At 36.9% G+C, this 21,655-nt stretch overlaps 1 protein-coding gene across 1 annotated transcript in view; it reads right to left on the reverse strand.

Annotated features, from left to right (window-relative positions):
* Gnai1 (guanine nucleotide binding protein (G protein), alpha inhibiting activity polypeptide 1) overlaps positions 1-21,655 on the reverse strand; it is a 77,195-nt gene that overhangs the window by 18,166 nt on the left and 37,374 nt on the right. The window contains exons 2-5 of the mRNA XM_013026077.1: positions 14,469-14,511; positions 14,234-14,375; positions 7,650-7,807; positions 5,425-5,553 (exon numbers count right to left, since the gene is read on the reverse strand). Coding sequence (XP_012881531.1) covers positions 5,425-5,553; positions 7,650-7,807; positions 14,234-14,375; positions 14,469-14,511 — 472 coding nt within the window. The remainder of the gene's footprint in view (positions 1-5,424; positions 5,554-7,649; positions 7,808-14,233; positions 14,376-14,468; positions 14,512-21,655) is intronic.

Below are 21,655 nucleotides of genomic sequence, written 5' to 3' on the forward strand. Positions count from 1 at the left end.
CGATATAACCCCTGCTTTCACTGTATTTGATGTTGGTATAATTTGTGGAGGGGAAGGGAGAAAACAAATTGTTTAAATAGGGATACAGGTGGACCCCACTGCAACAATGAGATGTACAGGTCATTATGTGGAAAACGAACTTTAAAACTTTGGTGGTGGGGGCGCACGGAGGGAGGGCAGGATATGGGAAGGGATAGGAAGGGGAAACAAAGGGAAAAGCAACAATACTTGATAAGAAATGTACTCATTATCTTGTCCATGTAATTGTAACTCCTCTGTACAGTATTTTCATAATAAAAAATTAAAAAAAAAACCTAAAAACAACAAAAAGAATATTTTGCAGTTAAAATCAGAAAAAGAATTCCAACATGAAATACACACAGAGATACAAAGTGCAAACTACTTTCACGGATCCTCTGTGGAATGATTCTAAACACATTCCTGCTCTACTTCAGGCATATTCAACATACAAAATGGGAAGCTGGAGCCACTATGTTAGCAAAGCTGGCGATTTAAGAAGCACAGATCCCAAATGAGACCGTTTATTTGAAATTCTAGACAAACGTGGTTATCTTTTAAGTCAGCCATCAGAAAAAGTCACTAAAATATATTCCATAACATTGTACCTCACTCTAGGAGTCAAAATGGGGTGAGTTGGACAAATGGGTTTCCTAGAAGAATTGTGGATCAGTCAAATTCACTGAATCCTACGGCTTGCTTAATGTTAAAATGACAACTCTGAAAAATTATCTAGTGATGCTTAGCTACATGTGCAGGCTGTAAATACAATCTGTAAGTAATATTTTAAGAGTGCAAGGTATCAAATTTGGAGCAATTTCATATAGAACTAAGTAACTGCTTGCTTTAAGTACCAAATAATTGATTTAACACATGTCACTGCCATCTGTCACCATATACAAAGCCTTAAATAGACAATAACTCATTTTCTTATTAAGTGTCCAATGAAGAGCAAGACTGTCAGGAATTCTAATGGGGTTTTCATAGCTTCTTAATAGGAATATATAAACCCAGAATCATTAGATGCTAACTCTCCCACTACATATTCCCTACTCAGTCTGCAGTGGAGCCTAACATTACCAAAATAAAAGTTTTTCTTCAGACCATGGTCATTAAAAAATTAAGTAAACCAAAAATTTAAAAAAAAAAACCACAATCTCAGGTACACCAGCTTAAAAATGTACATTCTATAGACTTATTCTAATGGTGAACTTCCTTACAATTAAAAATCATTTCATAATTTAAGGATAAATGACAGTTGTCCTATAGATAAATGATATTGTCATTTAATATTACAGAAGTATAACAAGCACAGTAAAAGGTAAATGATCTGGTGAGAAACCTCAGCTGCAAAAATTGTCCACTGAGAGATTTCAAAAGAATTTTTAAAGAAGTAAAAGCATATGCAAAACCATATTATGTATTCAAGTACTAAATAAATACTGCCAGATGAACTAATTATGATCTGTATATTCAGTTTTAAAAGCTAGAGAAATTTTTGTGGGGGGAGGGGTGAAGAAGCCATGGGACACTGAAATTGAACTTTTGTCCTTTGGAAACTTCAATTATGTAAGCCACTAATAAATCGGTGATAAGTAACAGTAACACATGTATTATATTTTAAAATTCTATGGAAGAAATCAGAGTATGTATAGCTAAAGCTATTTAACTATCTTTAAACTTGTTACTGAGCTTTCCTTAGGAAATTATCTGATAATTATTTTTTTATCTCTGACTAGCAACCTCTTATTAAGATGCCTTAGAAATTCTACACATTCTGGCACATTTATTTCTAGTACTGGTAATACCTGAAACAAAATGTAATCCATAATCCACGTTAAATCATTATATGGAATGATTATCTCGAATCATAACATTTTAAGTCAAAATAAAAGAGAAAAGTGAAATAGTCTTTATAAAGCAAACAAGGGATATTTAGTTTAAAACTTGAATGCAGAAAAAAATAGTTTGGGTTGAGGATGCAACTGGGGTCTTTTGCTTGCTAGGCAGGTATTCCATTACATAGGCTACTTCTCAGAAGAAAATGTCTGCATGCTGAGATACAACTATAATGTCAGCACTGAGAAGGCTGAGGCAATAGGATCAGGAGTTCAAGGCCCACAGCGCAAGACTTTTTCTCAAAACAAACCAAAAAGTTTAACTCACAGAAACAATATATATAAAATAGATCTACTTTTTTCTTAACCCAGTATTCGGTAGATCCAGATACCCAGGGCATGCTCAGTCTCTGCACAGGTCTGTGAAGGGAGCTGGCTGCACCTAACACATGCCTGCCACTGCAGTTTCCCTTAAAAGCAGGATGACCCATTGCAACAATGGTACTCACAAGAGACTATGTTGGAAAAGAGCCTTATAACTTTGGGGAGTAGAGGAGTGGAGAGACAGGGTAGGGAAGGAATAGTGGGAGAAAAACAAAGGAGGGGGTAACAATGCCGACAAGACTGTACTCATGACCTTACTGATGTAACTGTAACCTCTCTGTACAGCATCTTTACAAGAAAATAAAATTTAAATTAAAATAGCAACCTTAACCATTATGACAAAAAAAAACAAGAAACAAAAATGAAACATAAAGTAAAACCCTTCCTGTTAAAGCAAGAAAATCAAAGAAGAAAATATTGCACATATATAGCACATTTACTTCTAGGATTTTAAAATTTTTTATTTTCCATAATACATGTTAACTACCACGTATATACATTGTAGGGAATGTGTAGGCATTAATATGGGGAATGAAAACACATCTAATTAAGGTGAATGAGTCAGATACTGAATCTCATGGGAACTCACACACTGTTCAAGCTCTTTGTGTTCTGTGATTCGGTGTCCCTTCTGTAGCACATTTAACTGGTACATGGAAAATGTGACTGATTGATGTTTGTGTGTGTGTGTGTGGAGATGGCAGAGGGGAGAGAGAAAGAGAGGGAGAGGGAAAAGGAGAGAGAGAGGGAAAGAGAGAGAGACGAGACAGACACAGAGAAACAGAGAGACAGAGAAACTATGGCTTGAACTTGGCCTTATGCTCTCTCTTGGCTTCTCCACTTAAGGATGGTGCTATACCACTTGAACCACTTCTGATTTTTGCTGGAGATACGTCTCTTGGATTTGTTTTTTGCCCAAGCTGGCTTAAAACCAGGATCTTCAAATCTCAGCTTCCTGAGTCACTAAAATTACAATGTGTGAGCCACTGGCATCCACTAGACACTTTTTAAAGTATCTGAATTATCTGGGTGCTGGTGACTCATGCCTGTAATCCTAGGTACTCAGGAGGTTGAGATTTGAGGATCACAGTTTGAACCAGTCAGGGCAGAAAAGGCTGTGAGCCTCTTATTTCCAACAAACTACTCAGAAAAGCTGGAAGTGGCACTTTGGTTTGAGTGGTAGAGCACTAGCCTGGAGCAAAAGAAGCTTAGAGACAGTGCCCAGGCCCTGAGTTCAAGCCCCAGGACAAGCAAAATAATAGTAGTAGTAGTAGTAGTAGTAATAATGCTGTAATAAACATAGTTGTGCTGGTAGCTTTAATATGGCTTTGTTGGTGGTCATTTGGTTAAATGCCCAGAAGTGGGATTGCTGGGTCATAGGGGAACTCTATGTGGAGTCTTTTGAGAAATCTCCTTACTACTTTCCAGAGTGGTTGAACAAGTTTACATTCCCACCAACAGTGTAGTAGCATTCTCTTTTGGCCACATCCCTGAAGGATCTGTTGTTATTAGATTTCTTAATTATAGCCATTCTAACTGGGGTGAGACAGAATCTCAATGCTGTTTTGCTTTGCATTTCTTTCATGGCCAGAGATGTTGGACATTTCTTCATGTGTCTATTGGCCATTCTTATTTCCTCTTCAGAGAAGTTTCTCTTTAAAGGCTTTAGGCCACTTATTAATGGGCTGTTGTTTCTTTGAGGATTTGTATTTGGGGGATTTAATATTTTTAGTTCAAAATATATTTTAAGATATGGAACCAGCCCAGATGCCCTTCAGTAGATGAATGGATCAAGAAAATGTGGTATATATACACCATGAATTCTATGCTTCCACAAGAAAGAATGACAGCACAGGCCATTTGTAAGGAAATGGAATAACTTAGAAAAAATCATATTAAGTGAAGTAAACCAGATCAAAGAAACTGCTAAGAAACAGTACCTGGGCCCCGAGTTCAAGACCCAGTAACCACCACCCCCAAAAAAGTAAAGAAAGAAAACAAGAATCTTCAAATTAACACATTAGATTCAGTTGTATTTAGGTCCGCCAGTTTTTCTCATTTCTTGAAAATTGGTATTTATTGGAAAAGGAGAAAAACAGTTTTGTAACTTTCAATCTAACAATTTACTGGTTAGTTGTGAGTTTGGTTTATTATAAAATGAGGGCAAAATGAACTCCTGAGATTCTTTCCATTGCTGCCAGCTAAAATTCAATGCTTCTCTCTGGAGACCTTAAAAAGCTCATATTCCGTACATTTCAAATACATATTTTTCATCATGAAACATTGCAAATATCAGCTTGCTAGGAATAAAAATTTCCATGAAAAAATTTAAAAACACACCCTCATTGTCAGTATTTCCATAAGTAACCACATAGTCCTCAAGTAAGAATCTCTTTTTTTTTTCCTTACTACCCACAGCAGTTTTCCCCAAGGTTGCTATGGTACATTAGATAATTTTTTTTGGGGGGGGTGTTGGTTGTGGGGCCTGAACTCTGGGCCTGGGCACTATCCCTCAGCTCTTCAGCTCAAGGCTAGCACTCTACCACTTTGAGACACAGCACTCTCTTGGGTTTTTCTACTTATGTGGTACTGAGGAATAGAAACCAGGGCCTCATGCACTCAAGGCAAGCAGTCTACCACTGAGCCACCTTCCCAGCCAGAGAAATATTTTTTTTGGGGGGTCCAGTTGTGGGGCCTGAACTCTGGGCCTGGGCACTGTCCCTCAGCTCTTCAGCTCAAGGCTAGAGCTCTACCACTTGAGCCACAGCACCACTTATGGCTTTTTTTTTTGCTTATGTGGTGCTGAGGAATCGAACCCAGGGCCTCAGGCATGCAACGCAAGCGCTCTACCACTTAGCCACCTTCCCAACCCAGAGAAATATTTTTATTTAAACATAAAAGCAAAAAAAAAAAAAAAGCAGAAAATACCCTACTTTCTCTTACATTACTGTAACAATTAGAGGCAAAAGGCATTTGCCTATTTTTTCTCTCAGAAAAATAAAATATTCTTCCTTTAAAGTCCTTCCTTTTGCTTTTTTTTGTCCCAATTTGTTGCTCAATCACTTAAGAAAAGTTTTCCAGCTCTCAAAATGTTCTAAATGCTTATGCTTATTATTATGCCTTTTACCTCTAAAGCAATGCGTTTTAAGTATGAATTTGTAAATCCTGTTTGAAAGGTACTCACTTAAAGTGAAGTTCTTTGAAAGTGAAATGAGTTTCCACAATTCCTGTAGTTTTCACTCTAGTTCTGAGCACATCTTGCTGAGTTGGTATATAATTGTTTTGTGCTATTCTGTCCAAGTCATTCAGATAGCTGAAGAAACATCAAAATAACATGCTAATAGTAAGTATAATCAATGAAGATCACCAAAACAAAGTCGAAAACATTTGTCAATGCATGAGGTATGCTGAACACACTGGAAATTTTTTATGTTCTGTGTAATGGTGTAAACAGCCAAATTAAGCTTTCATGTCATACACTGCCTAGTGAAATAACAATGTTCACATTTTCCCAGCCACATATCTTTTAGTGTTTTTTTTTAATTTGTACACTTTGGTTTGTAAGTACAGCAATTCAGAGACAGTAACTTTATAAACAACCCCTAAGCTAATGAATATCCTGGTTCAATTCTTAAAATTCTTCACTACAAGCTAATGACTCTAAACCATGTCCTAACTATGCCAAAAAGTATAGGTAAAACAATTATAGACTGAAGCTAGCCCTAGGCAAAGAATGATATACCCTATCTGAAAACCAGCTAGAGCAAAACTATGCAGGAGGATTACCTTGAGGATACAAACATCTGCCTAAAAAGTGAGAAACCTTGAGTTGAAACAAACATAAAACTTCATTATATTTTTTTATGCAACTCTGTTTATTTGCATTTGTTCCTTCTTTGTTAAGGTTCTTTTTTTTTCCAGTCCTAGGGCTTGAACTCAGGGTCTGAGCACTATCCCTGAGCTTCTTTGGCTCAAGGCTAGAGCTTTATCACTTGAGCCACAGAGCCACTTCTGGATTTTTCAAAGTAGTTCATTGGAACTTTCCTGCCCAGGCTGACTTTGAACCATGAACCTCAGATTTCAGCCTTCTGAGTAGCAAGGATTGTAAGTGTGAGCCACCAGTGCGCCAAGCCATTTTTAAGGATTTTAAAAGTCCTAACTTTGGAGGAAAAACAAGGAAGCTTCAGGTAAAATGTGAATTTGTGTCTTAGGTTGCACATGAGAAAAAAAGTGCATGCTTGTGGCTTCTATCTACTACTCCTCTAGAAATAAATATCCCCTTTACTCCCTAATGACAGCTCTTAGTCATTCATCTAAAACTCTGAAAATGCTGTCAACTATGCTGTGATATAAAATGTAATAGTACCACAACATACATTATAAGAAAGCAAGTGACTTTGTGTCAAATTTTGGAAATGATAATCACGAAAGTCCAGGTATGGAGAGAAGAATGTAGAACTGAGTTACCAAAGAAGGATTAATGAATGAGAGGTATAAACATAAACACAAAATAATTGGATGAGCAATAGGGAATATCAATCACATTAGAAACTATAAAACAGAATGAAGACAGGAATGTCTTAATTCTTGGGAAACTAAGCCCAAGGGAGTATATACTATGTCTCATGAAAACGCTAGAATAAATTCTAAGTTAGAGCATGGGGAGTATTATGCCACCTTTTGTAATACTAAAGCAAATGCAGTATCTCTGAAAATAAATCAAATGAGTTTCACTGCCAAAGGGACAAGCTATTGTAAATTTAAAATGGTGTTTGGGTCTTGTAAACAAAAGGAGTTCTTAAATTTTTGTTAGTTTTTCAGTGCTATAGGTCTAACCAAGGGCCTTCTTCACGCTTATATATGATGATAGTTCCTCAATCTCTGAATATTTTATTTGTCATAGTTCCTCAATCTCTGAATATTTGACAGAGTTGAAAATGTTTTACAGTGAAGTGTATGTGATATGATGCTATACTGGCATAGAAATATTATAGCCTGTGTCACCTCCACAGGATGAGTATAACTTATCCGAAATGCCTGAAACCAGAAGTATCATAGATTTTTGCATTTCCTGGATTTTTAGATTAAGAATACTCTCTGTGTATTGAAATGACCGAATTAAGAAACTCCTTTTATTTTGTTGATGATAATCCCCCATTACTTTCATCTGTGCTGTCAATTCCATATGTACAAAGACATATCAAATTGTAAGAAAAAAGAAATCTCATTGACAAAATAGTTACACACACACACACACACACAAAGACAGCTTTCAAATAGTGTCACCCTTAATACCTGAGTTGTACCAAGAATATGTCAGTCAATTCTGCAATAAAACTGGCTTGTAGGTCTGTTTGACTTGCAAGTCATTATTCACCATAGTTTGGTTCTGAAGTTATGATTACTTACTATGCAGCGGAATCATTAAGCTGGTATTCCCGGGACCTGTTGAAACAGGCTTGTACACCACTGTCTTTCCACAATCTCTTTATAACTCCAGCAAGTTCTGCAGTCATAAAACCTTCTTCAGCAGCTCCAGCAAGCACAAAGAGTTGACGGGCATCATCCTGAACATTTGAAAACAAAATATGTAGAAAGGAAAGGAAGAGATTAGAGATTTTAAAAAGACAATACAGAGAAGTTAGAGATAAAATCAGTATGTAAAAGGGAAGTTTCTTTACTTGTTTTTTTTGGGGGTCTGGTCTTGGGGCCTGAACTCTGGGCTGGGCGCTGTCCCTCAGCTCTTCAGCTCAAGGCTAGCTCTCTACCACTTGAGCCACAGTGCCACTTCCGGCTTTTTTCTTTTTGCTTCTGTGGTGCTGAGGAATCAACCCAGGGCCTCAGGCATGCAAGGCAAGCGCTCTACCACTGAGCCACCTTCCCAGCCCCGATCTTTATGTGTTTTATAGATGTGTCATAGCTTTTCTTTTTCAAAAGCACCACTTTAAAAACTGGCTAAACCAAAAAATGCATGATCATCAATCACAAGAATTTTATGTATGTTGTATGGCATTAGGAAGCTGAAAGAATGACTAAATTGTGACATGCAAAGGGATGGAAACTAATGATGGTTTTGAGAAAACAAAAAAATCTATAGCTAACTTCCATCCTCAAAATGTTTTTAATCCAAGAAATACCATATTTAAATACCATTATAGCTTTTCTAAAAGTAGAATGCAAGTAAATGATGTAGAATGTAATTAAGTGTTGGTTTTCTGATATGTATTATAGGTGCAAAATAACTAAAGAAGGGAGAAGACAATGTGGAGTAAGCAGACTGACTTACAGAAAAATCTTAGATTACTTGAAGAACTTGAAGAATATACATATTAAACTTATGACAGGAGCAGGTATTTACTAACTCAGGCATAGAGAACAAAATAAGCATAACTTAGGAGTAGACCTCTTCACAGTATGTTGAGAGGATAACCTGTACACATTTCTAGATGATAAAATACTGTGAATAAAGTTAATTCAATTTTGCTTTGTGTTGAAGCTTCTAACATTTGGTTATTCTGATTCACAAGTGATCAACTATTCTTCATCAGTTTTGTCAGGCAGAAATATGAGTCACTAAAAGCAATCCCAATTTTCAAACATTCATATGAAAAGAAAATAAAAATGAAAGCTCATATGAAATTAAGTTTAATATAATTATTTAACCAATATACAAAAATATTATTTTGACATGGAATCAATATAAACTTAATATTAGATAATTCACTACTTATACATATATACAAATATATGTATATATACATATTCTTCAAAACTGTGTAGTTTATACATTCAGCACATCTTCATTTGGACTGCACCCATTTTAAGTACTCCAAAGTGACATGTAGATAGCAGCTACTTTTTCTTGATAAAACAACTCTACAGCCTCCAGATGACTAACAGACAGACATATATAGAGAGACAGAGAGACAGACAGATAGGTGGATGAAGGGGAGGGAGGGAGAGAGGAAAGGAGGGAAGAAGGAAAGGAGGGGAAAAGGGAGAAGGGAAAAAGGAAGGAAGGACAGGAAAAAGAAAAGTTGTTCCTTTCACAGTTGGAACAGTTCTATTCAATTAACATAAAGCTACAGGTCTCATCATCTATGTTAATTAAATGACTAATGCATCGTTATTGAAAGGACATTCTTCCAAAGTACAGTTGCCCTTTTGATATCTATGGGGTTAGCATCTATGGATTCTTCACATAAAAAATATATGGGGGAAAATGTATCTAAACCGAAGATGTACAGAATATGTTCTTGTCATGATTCCCTGAATTACACAGAATGATAACTACCTGCATGCTATTTACATTGTATTTAGGTATATTTAAAGTATTTAAAGGATATAGGAAGATGTACTATGTATAGATCATATGCAAATGCTATGCCAATTTATACAATAGACTTGGGCATTTTCAAAAGCTGGTTATCTACTGAGGGTTTTGGAGCCAATCCCCCAAGAATAGCAGTAGATTCTTGTAGTGATGAAACATAGTACGATTAAGTGTCTAGAAGAGACCTTGCATTTGGTGACACTGGAGAGCTGAATGCACTAGCTGACAATATGAATTCATCTTGTTGCCAATTTGTGAAACGTTTTCTTTTCAGCTGGAACTCATCAGGAAAAATAATTAAGTCTCTCAGCATGAGAACATATTATTCAAGCATATGTTTCCCTTTTTAGTAAACCACAAGAGAAATGCATGCAAGCCAGCAACACGTGCACAATATCCTTAACAAACCCTGTATCTCATGTTCATCAGTCCTTCTTAGCATCATTAATGCAACTGCAGTAAAAAAAGTTATTCAATTTTGCAGATAATTACCTTCTCATGAGAAAGTTCTAAGGTTGACTACTTTTCTTAAACTACACCAAACATAACTTCTCCATTTAAATAAAGTACTTTTCAAGTAAGTATTTGCTCTCTCTCTCTCTCTCTCTTTCTCTCTTTTTTGGTCAGTCATGGGGCTTGAACTCTGGGCCTGAGCACTGTCCCTCAGCTCTTCAGTTCAAGGCTAGCACTTGAGCCACAGAGCCACTTTTGTTTTTCTGATGGTTTATTGGAATATGAGTCTTTCAGCTTTCCTTGCCCAGGTTGTTTTTGAACTCAGTCCTTCAGATCCCAGCCTACTGAGTAGCTAGGATTACAGGCATGAGCCACTGGCACCCAGCTTAAGTAGATTTTAAAGTGAGCTTTCAATAACTTTTTGACAGTGAAGACTAATACTCTTCATTACAGGTCATCAAATCATAGTCTCTTCAAACTTTCTAGGAAGGAGTCTAAAGAAAAGCCAAAAAGACTTCAGAGGATGGATTTATAAACTGTATACTTCATGGCATTCAAAAATGTCTCCGTGGTTTTTTTTTTAGATTTCACATATAAGTGAGATCATGAGATATTTTTCCCTCTCTCTATATCTGGCTCATTTCTCTTAACATAATCTCTTCCAGGTCCCCTCTCCAACTGTCCCCCTGGAAAAAAAAGCAAAAATAAAAAATACAGAGGTCAAATAAAGAGAAAAAATTTAAACATTGGGAGAAGAAAAGGAAAAAAGAAATAACAAGATGAATATCTTCCCCATTCTACAAATACATTCCTTCATATTTCAAGCCCCTTGTCAAAGTCAGTTCAGCCTGAAGGCATTCCTCAGGAACTTTAGTGGATTCAACAATCCATCCACAGCTCATGAAGTCAAACTTAGACAATGAAGGATTACTTTAGGAAATATGTAAATATGAAACACCATCTCTAAAATCACACACACACATACAATGGCTTAAGACAAGGAAACAGGCAATCATTTTTATCTTTCCCTTAAGATTTTTTTAAAAAAGAAGTGAGACCTAAAAATAAGTAATTTTAACTAAATTGCAAAGAAAAAAATCTAGTAATCTGCAACAAATTTAGCATGAACTGTAAGTTTTATTTTATCACAAGCATTGAAATATGTATTAAACACAAATATGTATTATTGAAATATGTATTAAACACAAATACAACTTTCATGCTTATGAACTTTAGAGATATATGTATATAAAATATTAATAGAATCAAGAAATATTGATTATTTATGTGTTCTTTGTAAGTATAATAGAACCTCTGTCAACAAAGACATAAATATATGATATAAAATATGAAGGACAAGCCAAGAACAGTCGCTTGCACCTATAATTCTAGCTACTCAGGAGGCTGAGATCTGAGAACTCCGATTCCAAGACAGACCAAGCAGGAAAGTCCTTGAGACTCTTATCTTCAATTAACTACCCAAAAATCCAGAAGTGGAGCTGTTGCTCAAGTGGTAGAGTGTTGGCCTTGAGCAAATAGCTCAAGACCTGAGTTCAAGCCCCAGGGGTGATTAAAAAACAAAAACAAGCTGGGCGCATGTGGCTCAGGCCTATAATCCTAGCTACTGAGGAGGCTGAGATCTGAGGATCGCGGTTCAAAGCCAGCCTGGGCAGAAAAGTCAATGAGACTCATCTCCAATTAACCACTAGAAAAAAATGGAAGTGGCGCTGTGGCTCAAGCAGTAGAGCGCTTGCCTTGAGCTGAAGAGCACAGGGATAATGCCCACAACTGACAAAAAAATTAATAAATAAAAATAAAATAATAAAAACTAGAATGACAGGAAAGTATCCATCCATTGGCAGACATTTAGGCTCACTGTCTCCCTATCTGAATATGCAACAAATACGGAGGTGTGGATATGGTGATAGGGTGTTGACTTTGAACTCTTTGGGCCTGACTGTTGGATCATATATTAGATCTCCTTTTAGGAATCTTTCCTTTAGGAATCTTTCTACTGTTTTCCATAAAGAAAGGACCAATCTATATTATAACCAACAGTTTAGTGGGGTTCCTTTTCTTCTTTTTGCTTCATACCCTTAGCAAGATTTGTTACCTTGACTTTTTGACAACCTAAAGATTGTTGTTAATAAAATAAAATTGTGTTAGGTATATGAATATATGTATATTTAGTACTGGCAATCAAACTCCGGGCCTTGTGCATACTAGGCAAAACAATCTACCCACGGTCCTATATTAGGAATTTTTGTTAAGTAGGACTTTAGCTGCCCTTGTCAAAGAAGAAACTCTGTGTGAAATGTTAGTTTTATTATTGTATTCCACAACATCATGTTGCAAGCCTCAAATGTACATGTTAAAATTTATTCAATTTATTTTAAAAGAGAACTTGAAATGTTAGATATTTTAATCACATTGTTTTATACTTTTGGTTAAATGGAAAAAGTAAGTCAACTAATAGAAAATCTTGACAGTATTAGTAGGGAGATTACATACACATATTAAATACATAAAATATTAAGGAATGATAAAAATGAACTGCTATAATAGAATATCTAACCTGTACCAAAAAATTTTTAAATTTATGCTAGGGTTCAGTATTTCTTGAGGTCAAGTTTTAATCAGTTACTATATGAGAGTAAGAGACCCAGAAATGAATAACAAACTTGAAATAAACAGATTACACAACAAACAAGGGCTGAAGAAAAAGAAGGAAAACACAGCATCTTAAGACCAGGAAAGCCTCCAATCAAACTAAAAGCACATCGTTGGGACAACTAATGAATCACAGGCACACAGCCTTGATTAATTGGACTGTACTCCTCTCACCATGAAATCTGTAGGTTCCAATTTCTTTACCAGGAAAATAAAGAATGGAACCAGGCTATCTCCAAAGAGCCCCTGATACATATGGTTTTTATTTAAAAGAAAAAAATGTGCTTGAACTTCAGGCCTCATTCTCTTATTAACTTTTTCACTCATAGCTGGCCACTCTACCACTTGAACCATGCCTCTACTTTTTGCTTGGTTTTGCTGATTAGCTGGAGAAAAGAGTCTCAAGGATATGTCTTCCCAGGCTGCCTTTGAATGGAAATTCTCAAATCTCATTTTCCATAGTAGCTAGATCATGGGTGTGAGGCACTGATGCCTATCTTGGATGAAGGATCAAACTACTACTACCCGAACTACTGACAACTGGAAGATGGCAGAACATTGGAAAAGTGGTAAAAGGTCACAGGTTACTGTGAGTATGCCCTCAAATGGGATCATAGAACATTAGTCTCTTCCCTTCTCACTTACTGCTTCCTAGAGACCATGAGGTGAGCAGATTCCTATACTACATGCTCTGAACATAGTGTACTGCCTTTCCCCAGGCCTAATACCAACAGCCCGGCAAACAAGAACTGAAACTCCCATGCGTATAAGTGAAAACTGTCTACCTTTGTTCTTCTCATAAGTGTATATACACACATATATATATAAAACAAAACAAAAATATATAAAAGAAAACACATATTTTGTTACAGTAAAAGAGAGGCACCAATCATTATGGTTGGCTATGAGATGACATCAAAAGGTCATGTGTCAATGTTTTAGTCTCCCCATCTACTAGCACTGATACATGGCTCATGAGGATACTTAACCTTACCAATGAGTTCATAGTGGGTGTGTCTGGCTGGGGGAAATAGGCAATTGGAGGCTTGTCTTTGAAGGGTTTCTCTTAACTTTTTCCCCTTCCAGCCTTTCTCTCTGCCACCTGTTCACCATAAAGTTAGCCACTTCTTCACTCCACAGCCTTGCCTCTGGCTCACAGCAATGGTCAGCTGACCATAGACTGGAACCTCTGAAACTATGAATCTGACCCTCTCCTCCCTGTAGGTCACTTTGCTAAGATACTATGTCACTGTAAAGAAAAGTGATTATTACACCAATAAAACATGTTACAGAACATATGACAGTGATTACTAAATTATCCAAATCACCTGATGGGCTGGGTAAGTATAAAAGGGAGAACATGATTCTTTATATTCTGATTTCACTATCATCTAAGGATCCTGACTCACTTCTGTCCTTTTGGCTACTTGTATAAAACATTCCTGATCACTGACAAGCTTATACTGTTTTGTATGGTATTTATCACGAGTAATTCTTTTTATTCATCAGGCCTACTCCAACAACTCTGATAACTTACCGCCCGAGCTGAGTCACCAAAGTCTATCTTCAACCTCCCCATAGCTCTAATGATAGCAATAATTGACTGGATGGTGTTGCTGTAGACCACTGCTTTGTACTGTTTACATTCTTCTTCCGAATAACCAGATTCATGAATAATTCTAAGGAGATCAAAGAAAAAAAAATCATTCACTTCTTTGACAGAGGGTACAATTAGATTTTGTTTTTAAAATCAATAGTTTAAATTGACTTACTTCATCTGTTTCACAATTGTACTTTTCCCAGATTCACCAGCACCTAAAAAATAAAATAAATTATTTCTAATTAAGGTATCCTTTAGGTATATCCAGCTTGCTAGGTACATACTTACTTTCCCCCAGCCCTGACAGGTATACATGTGACCTTGTGCACACCCATACATGAGCTATGCATACATGTGCACACACACGTATTTCTTATAACTGAATTCTGTTCTATAGTAATATGAGATACAAAGCAGCAAATTTGTAGGATGACCAAGCATAAACATCTGATGTACAAGAGTACTACAGATAGTACAGTTAATAATAGCATATTGTATTGAATATATTTCTTTTTGTTCTTATTCTTTACTTTTTGTGGTGCTGAAGACTGAACTCAGGGCCACATTTGCAACTAAGATACCACCAGCCCTATATTTTGGATTTTTACAACAGTAACTGCTTTACTATATATCTATATGAATCTCTTAATAACATATGAATCTTTAAAATGTACAATAAAATTTATGAAAAAAGAAAGATGAATTTTATTGGTTTCCAAAATAAGTCCATTTGTGTACCACTTCATAATATTTAAGTTCAATAGCTCAACTGAAAATTGCCTTGATTGTAAATTCTCTACCACATTAAAAATTCAATCTTCTTTTATAAACTGAAGCAGTATAAATTTGATTCAAGCTTTTGTTCCTCTTTATAGGATTTAACTGTTTAACCAATGATCTTAACTTTGACTCTAGTAAGTCAAAATGACAATGGTGTCAGGAATTCACATGAAAAAAAAATTAAAAAGCTAGCAAAGCAGAACATGCCTGTGTTCCCAGTATTCAGAAGGTAGAGACTAGCCTGCTCTACAAAATGAGTTCAAGGCCAGCCTGAGCTGCATAGTGAAATCTTGTCATAAATAACAAAATAACCAAAGTAAAAATATAATACTTTGGGCAATATATGTTAAATCACCATTATTAAACCCAGCATATTTATCTGCCAGTATGAGACCAAAAGTCTCTTGGTTTTGCCACCTTCTTTTCCTAGGAGTCACAAAAACAGGAGCCATTGTCAAAACTTTACTTCACTCTGGACAAATGCAGGGTCTTTTCATGATGAGTCCTATTATTATACCTTACTTCATGAAATGTTACTAGCACAATGACCACATACAGAGAGAGATAGAGCCCACTTTACTACCCTTCCCACATAACTAGAGCAGCTATCTTTATATCCAACCACAGCAACAATTGATTTGGGCTCTTTTGACATTCTGTGTAATGTGGAGAACATCTGAACACAGGACACAAAAAGAGGAAAACACATGTTCTCTTTGGCCACAATCACATGTCCTGGAGGCATTTAATTTCTGAGAGGCAGAGCCTGGGATGCTCAGCGACTAGACTTTCCTACAGTGCTTTATGTCAGCCTTACTGTACAATGTAATGTTCTAAGAGCCCCACTGCTGCTCATGCCTCAAACCTTTAAACACAGTGTTTGCTCCACCGAAATGCAATTTATTTTGCTTCCTCTTGCCACCCTGGTGTTTCTCCATCACCCATCTCTATCTTCTGAACTGCTGTGCATGTGATTCCTACTACCTTTCCCAGTGCACAAATTTCCACTTGAATTCACAGCATCTCCCTGGTGCTAGACACAGTCAACCAGACATGAAGTTGCATTTATTTAAGCTATTTATTTAAGGTCCTACACAATTCGGTGGTAAGCTTCCAGGCTTCAACTTTCTCTCTATTTCTTTCCCTTTGCAGGCACAAAAAACACCCAAGTAGACACACACACCACTACACACAAATTATTCGAGGTATCTAATACCGGGTTCTAGTTAAAGGGCCTATCTGAAAAATTTACAAAGACAACTGCTGCAAACTTACTCATTATTTGAGAGTTCAGAAATTTTTCCAAGATGCCCTCACAGTACACAGAAAATCAGGCACTGAGGAAACAAAAAAGGGTGTTCATTCTCATTCACAGACAGCCTTTGAATCTTTTAGGGCATCTGCCAATTAAGATAAACAACCCATTATTTATGAATCAACAGCACAATTGAAGGCATTATGGCCTTCACATACTTCTCTAATCCAGGTTCACCTACTCAGACCACTGTGGGAAGGCTGTGGGGAGGCAGATTCTAGGAGGGTTATCCAGTAGCAGCTTCACTGGTGGCTACATTGTGACAAGTTGAATCAGGAGCTGTCTGATTCAAGTGAGGGGACATGTCCAATCTGTGTCCACACACAGAGCTTACATGTATAACCACCCATGTTCCATTCTGTGAGGAAAATAACTCAATGGCCAAGAAAGGTTCAAGTGATATTGGCTGAGAATAACTCAGCCATGCAGCAGAGTAAGAGAAAAAAATTTAAATCTTAATGAGAGGGGGGAAGGGGAACCTCTCTTGATGTTAGATATTGTCTCTAAATTCAAAATCATTTTATATTTCTTAAAATATTGGGTGACAGGGAATATTGCTTACTTAGTAAGGAGCATGTGGCCTATGGCTTTAGAAATTGTGGTCTATTTAACATGAAAGAGTGGAGATGGCAATCTTATTAATTGGATTTCTATTCTCTTTACTAGAGGCAAGGCACTCTTTGTGAAATAGTTATCTGGAAGTAGAAACCCAGCAAGTATCATTCAAAGCTTAGTAATTTATGTAATTAATTTTCAATCCTCATTTTTATACAGAGACTTCCAACAAGAACATCAAAAATGCCATATGGTGATGGCTTTCGTATTCTAAATACTGATACTCTCTTTCCATACACCCGCACAGCAAAGAGTCAAAGGTTGTTTTCTACAGTGATCTCAGAACAGTCAAGGTGAAGAAGGCTAGAAGCACCAATAATATTAAAATAAAAACAGCACCACAACTCACAGGGGGATGGTAAGGGGATGAAGCAAGGAGTAAAGGGCATATTTTCTGAGAAATGTTCACCCAGGCAGTTATTACTTTTCACTTAAATTCAGAAGGTAATTTAAAAAGAAAAAAAAGCTCTCACTCTACCAAGAGCAAATTCAAAAGAAATCCAGACACAGCATGTAACAGAAAGATCTAAGTGTGTGTTCATTCAGGTCATAAGGCCTGGTAGGTCAAGGTGACCAAGTGAACTGTAAATATCTGTTAACCTTTTCTCAAGGTGAAGTGAAGGACACCACAGCAGCGGGGGGGGGGGGGGGGGCTGTCACCCCTGCCTGCTGCCTGCTAAAAATGCCTGTATGTGGTCATGTTCGACTAGTGGCAATTATGTCCAATGTGGGTGCACTGAGAGAAGCCCTCCCCTCCTGTCCCCCCTCCCCCCTTCAAGGAGGAAGTGGCTGATGGAAAATTCCATCTCAGAGAGCAAAGGCAGAGCCCAGTAGGTGTGTGAAGTGAAGCTTAACAGAAAGGAAAGTGAACAGAGATGCTGCAAGGTCATACCTATAGGAAAGGAAGTTTGGGCCTTGGGGGCCCTTCAAAAGCACAGGAGATCAGTAATGGGATCAATGAAAGGGAAATGTTTACAGCTAGTTGGCAGGGGACATTAAGTAGGTGAGGGAAAACTGGAAACTCATCAAGATCTTACCCAGGTAATTACTGGCTATATCCTCAGAACTTCATCAGAATCATGAAAGTTACTATACAAAAATTACAATCAAATTATGTGTCACTGCCCCAATTCTGTTGAAGTAAACTGTAGGCAACTTTAAAGTTTAAATACTGGCAGAATTTCAAAACAAAACCAAAAAAAAAGTCTGACTTCAGAAACCAAATGCTTGTATTAATCTGTCATGTATTCTTTGTCACATTTTCACCTCTTCCTGGCTGATAAGCTGCTAAAGCGGCTGAGGTCTCCTTTGCAGAAACCCCAATTAGTTATGTAGAATTTAACCATTCTAAATGTTTTCACAACGACAAAACAAATTATTTATTTAAATGAAATAAAACTAAACTATTAGTGCATTTAGGTCACACTGTTTATCGCATTTCTACCATGAGATTACAAAGATGAACCTGCTCCTAAGATGAGCACCAAAGGGTAAGAAAAGTAGTAAACATACTTTTGAATTAGAGGTTTAGTTCTCTAAGTTAAAAGGACAAGCTATTCCCCTCCCTCCTTTTCCCTGAAGCATTTAGTTAGGAAATTTATAATTAGAAGTACTTTTCTTTTCCTATGAGATGCATGCATGTTCTCTTAAAACCAAATAGGCCTTTTGACAGCCTGAAGGCCTAAAGTGTATTCCAGAAGATCTTGGAATCAACTCTGAAATGTAAACATAGAAGGAAATAGAGCCCAAACTCCCATTTTAGGTGTTAAAATGAGAGTCTAGCTTCCTTCCTTCCCAAAGACAGAATTTTGTTTCTCCCCTGAATACAGGACTATTACTAACTCAGATTGTCATTCTAGTAACCATTCCAAACTATTCCACACATTGCAGCCAACTAATTGGAACAAAGTTTCTATAACTCTACACTACAGACCTATGGACTGAGCTAAAGAAAAAGGAGGACTAGAGACCTTCTTTAGGTCCTTGTAGTCAAATTAAGTTTCACTGATATAAAACCAACATTATGTTGATTTTTTTAAGGTTGGTTAAATTTAATAATATAAACAAAGGTGTGCCTATAAACATAACTGTATAATTAAAAAGCTTCTGTGTGTGTGTGTGTATTTTTTTTTCCTGCTAGTAGTAGGGCTTGAGCTAAGGACCTGAGTCTCTCCGTTTTGTTCAAGCTGATGCTTTACCATTTAAACCACACTTCCACTTCCAGCTTTTTTCTAATGAATTGGAAATAAGAATTTTATGGACTTTTCTGCCCAGGCTGGGTTTGAACCACAATCCTTATAGCTTAGACTCTTGAATAATTAGGATTATAGTCATGAACCACCAACATGTAGTACAAAATCTATAGTATTTAAGATCATGAATACAATGGAAAGAAAACTACGGAAAAGAGAGAGTATTCATAATTAATGAGAATCAAAGTATACATGTCTTCAATACATCAATTGGCAAGAAAACAAGAGCACTGACAAGAAGCAGGAGGTAGTTAAAAGAGTCCTGGGGTAGTGTGGGAATTTGTTTCCCAGGACATAATTCACTTCAGGAAAATAATTCAATCATTCATAAACCTCTGTGTACCAGGCACTACATATACAGTGACTTTCTAAAAGAACAAATAAAGCAAAGTATAAAAACTATGAGGAGGGGGGCTGAGAAGGTGGGTAGAGCGCTTGCCTTGCATGCTGGAGGTCCTAGGTTCGATTCCTCAGCATCACATAAGCAAAAAGAAAAATGCCGGAAGTGGCACTGTGGCTCAAGTAGTAGAGCACTCGCCTTTAGCTGAAGAGCTGAGGGACAGTGCCCAGGCCCAGAGTTCAAGCCCCACGACCAGACCCCCCCCCAAAAAAAAAACTATGAGGAACAACTGATACACATAGGCCTATAGATGATCTATAAATACATATGCATTCATATAACAAGAAATGTGCATGGAGAGAAATACATGGAAAAGCATAGTGTTTTTATGTGAGTAATGTGGCATAATTTCTCAAACATTTTTGCAATTTCCAAATTTTTACATTGTGCCTAAGACTGAATCAAAATTATGTAATTTATTTAGAAAAATTCAGCCGCATTTCTCTCATGACGAAACTTGAATAAAATCATCTTCTTTAGACTCATTTGCATCTACCCACCTTCCTCTCTTATCACTCATGCACATAAATCTCACACTCCAGTCACAGCAAATAACTTTTACTCTCAAAAGTTTCCTGAATATCCCTGCCTCCATTTGTCCCCTAAACTTTCTCCCTGATTGAGTCCCCTTATTGCCCAGTTCCTAAAAATGATTATAACCTATTGAAACACAAAAGTATCTCAAGTCATTTTCCTAACCCAACCACCTCCAATTTCTATGTACTAGTAACAAGTTGTTAGACACCAGGCTAATTCCATGGCTCAATATGGCAAAAGATGTGACAAACACCAAGACTGTAGCACTATGAAGACCTAGCTAAGCCAGTGATTCAAGACCTGTACTTGCAAGGAACTTGGGTAAGGAACTTCAAGCAAGCACCAGGATTTCCATTCCTCTAGCCAATGGCATCTTGCTTGATGCCATCAGTGGAGGCAGAGTTTATCACATCAAAGGATCCAGACTCTCTTGGCTAGAATGAGCTCACATAAACCACTCTTTTCCCCCACATACCTAAACTTTGTCTCTCATAGGAATTAGTGAGAAGAACAGGAAATAAGTGTCAGTTGATAAAACACTGCTATCCACACATTATTTAAAATGAACTGATCAACTGATCAGACTTGAAGCCAGGCATTGGTGGCTCATCACTCTTATAATTCTAGCTATTCGGGAAGCTGATAGCTGAGGAGCACAGTTCAAAGCCAGACTAGAGAAACAAAAAACTGTGACTCTCACTTTCAGTTAACCATCAAAAAAAAAAAAAAAGCCAGAAATGGCACTGTGGCTCTAGTAACAAAGCACCTGTGAGCATAAAACCAAGCGAGAGTGCTAGAATTCGGTCCCCAGTAGTACTGGCAACACACACACAAATTAGACTTAACTTTTGAAGTTTCTGAACAGCTTGTTACTTTTTTACTACTAATCAGCAGGAGACAGCTGGAGTTGAGACAAATTAAAATAATTTTCCCATCTCCATGTAGGCAGTCATATGAACCAACTATTGTAACCCTGAGGGTTAATAAGTAAGTAACAGGTTTTGAAGCATAATCTAACATGACTTCCATTTCAAGTGTCCCATAGCCCTTCATGATCCCATCTGTACAGGAGCTGGATGCCACTGGGGGATGGGGAGAGAGACCCCATACCATTACAGGAATGACCTTTTCTCATTAAAAAAAAAAATCCAGAAATTACCATCAATTCTACTCAAATCCTATTGGCCAGAAACTAGCTTTGATTTCAACATATGCAAAAATGAGTTCATTTTTTAATTTTTTTCCTTCTGATAATTGTTGAATATCTTAAAAAGATAAGGAATGAGGAAAGTTACAAAAATAATGTTACTGAATTGGGTAAGGGGAGGGAAAATTAGGAAGGCAAAGAAGCTTTAAATAAGAACTCTTCAAAGAATACTTTAAATTCTCAGTCATTTGAAAAACACATTAGGACATATCCATTGTTGATAGGAGGGGGGGTGGGGGGGGAGGAGGAGAAC

This window comes from Dipodomys ordii, unplaced genomic scaffold (assembly GCF_000151885.1).
Source record: "Dipodomys ordii isolate 6190 unplaced genomic scaffold, Dord_2.0 Scaffold90, whole genome shotgun sequence".
Taxonomy (NCBI): domain Eukaryota; kingdom Metazoa; phylum Chordata; class Mammalia; order Rodentia; family Heteromyidae; genus Dipodomys; species Dipodomys ordii.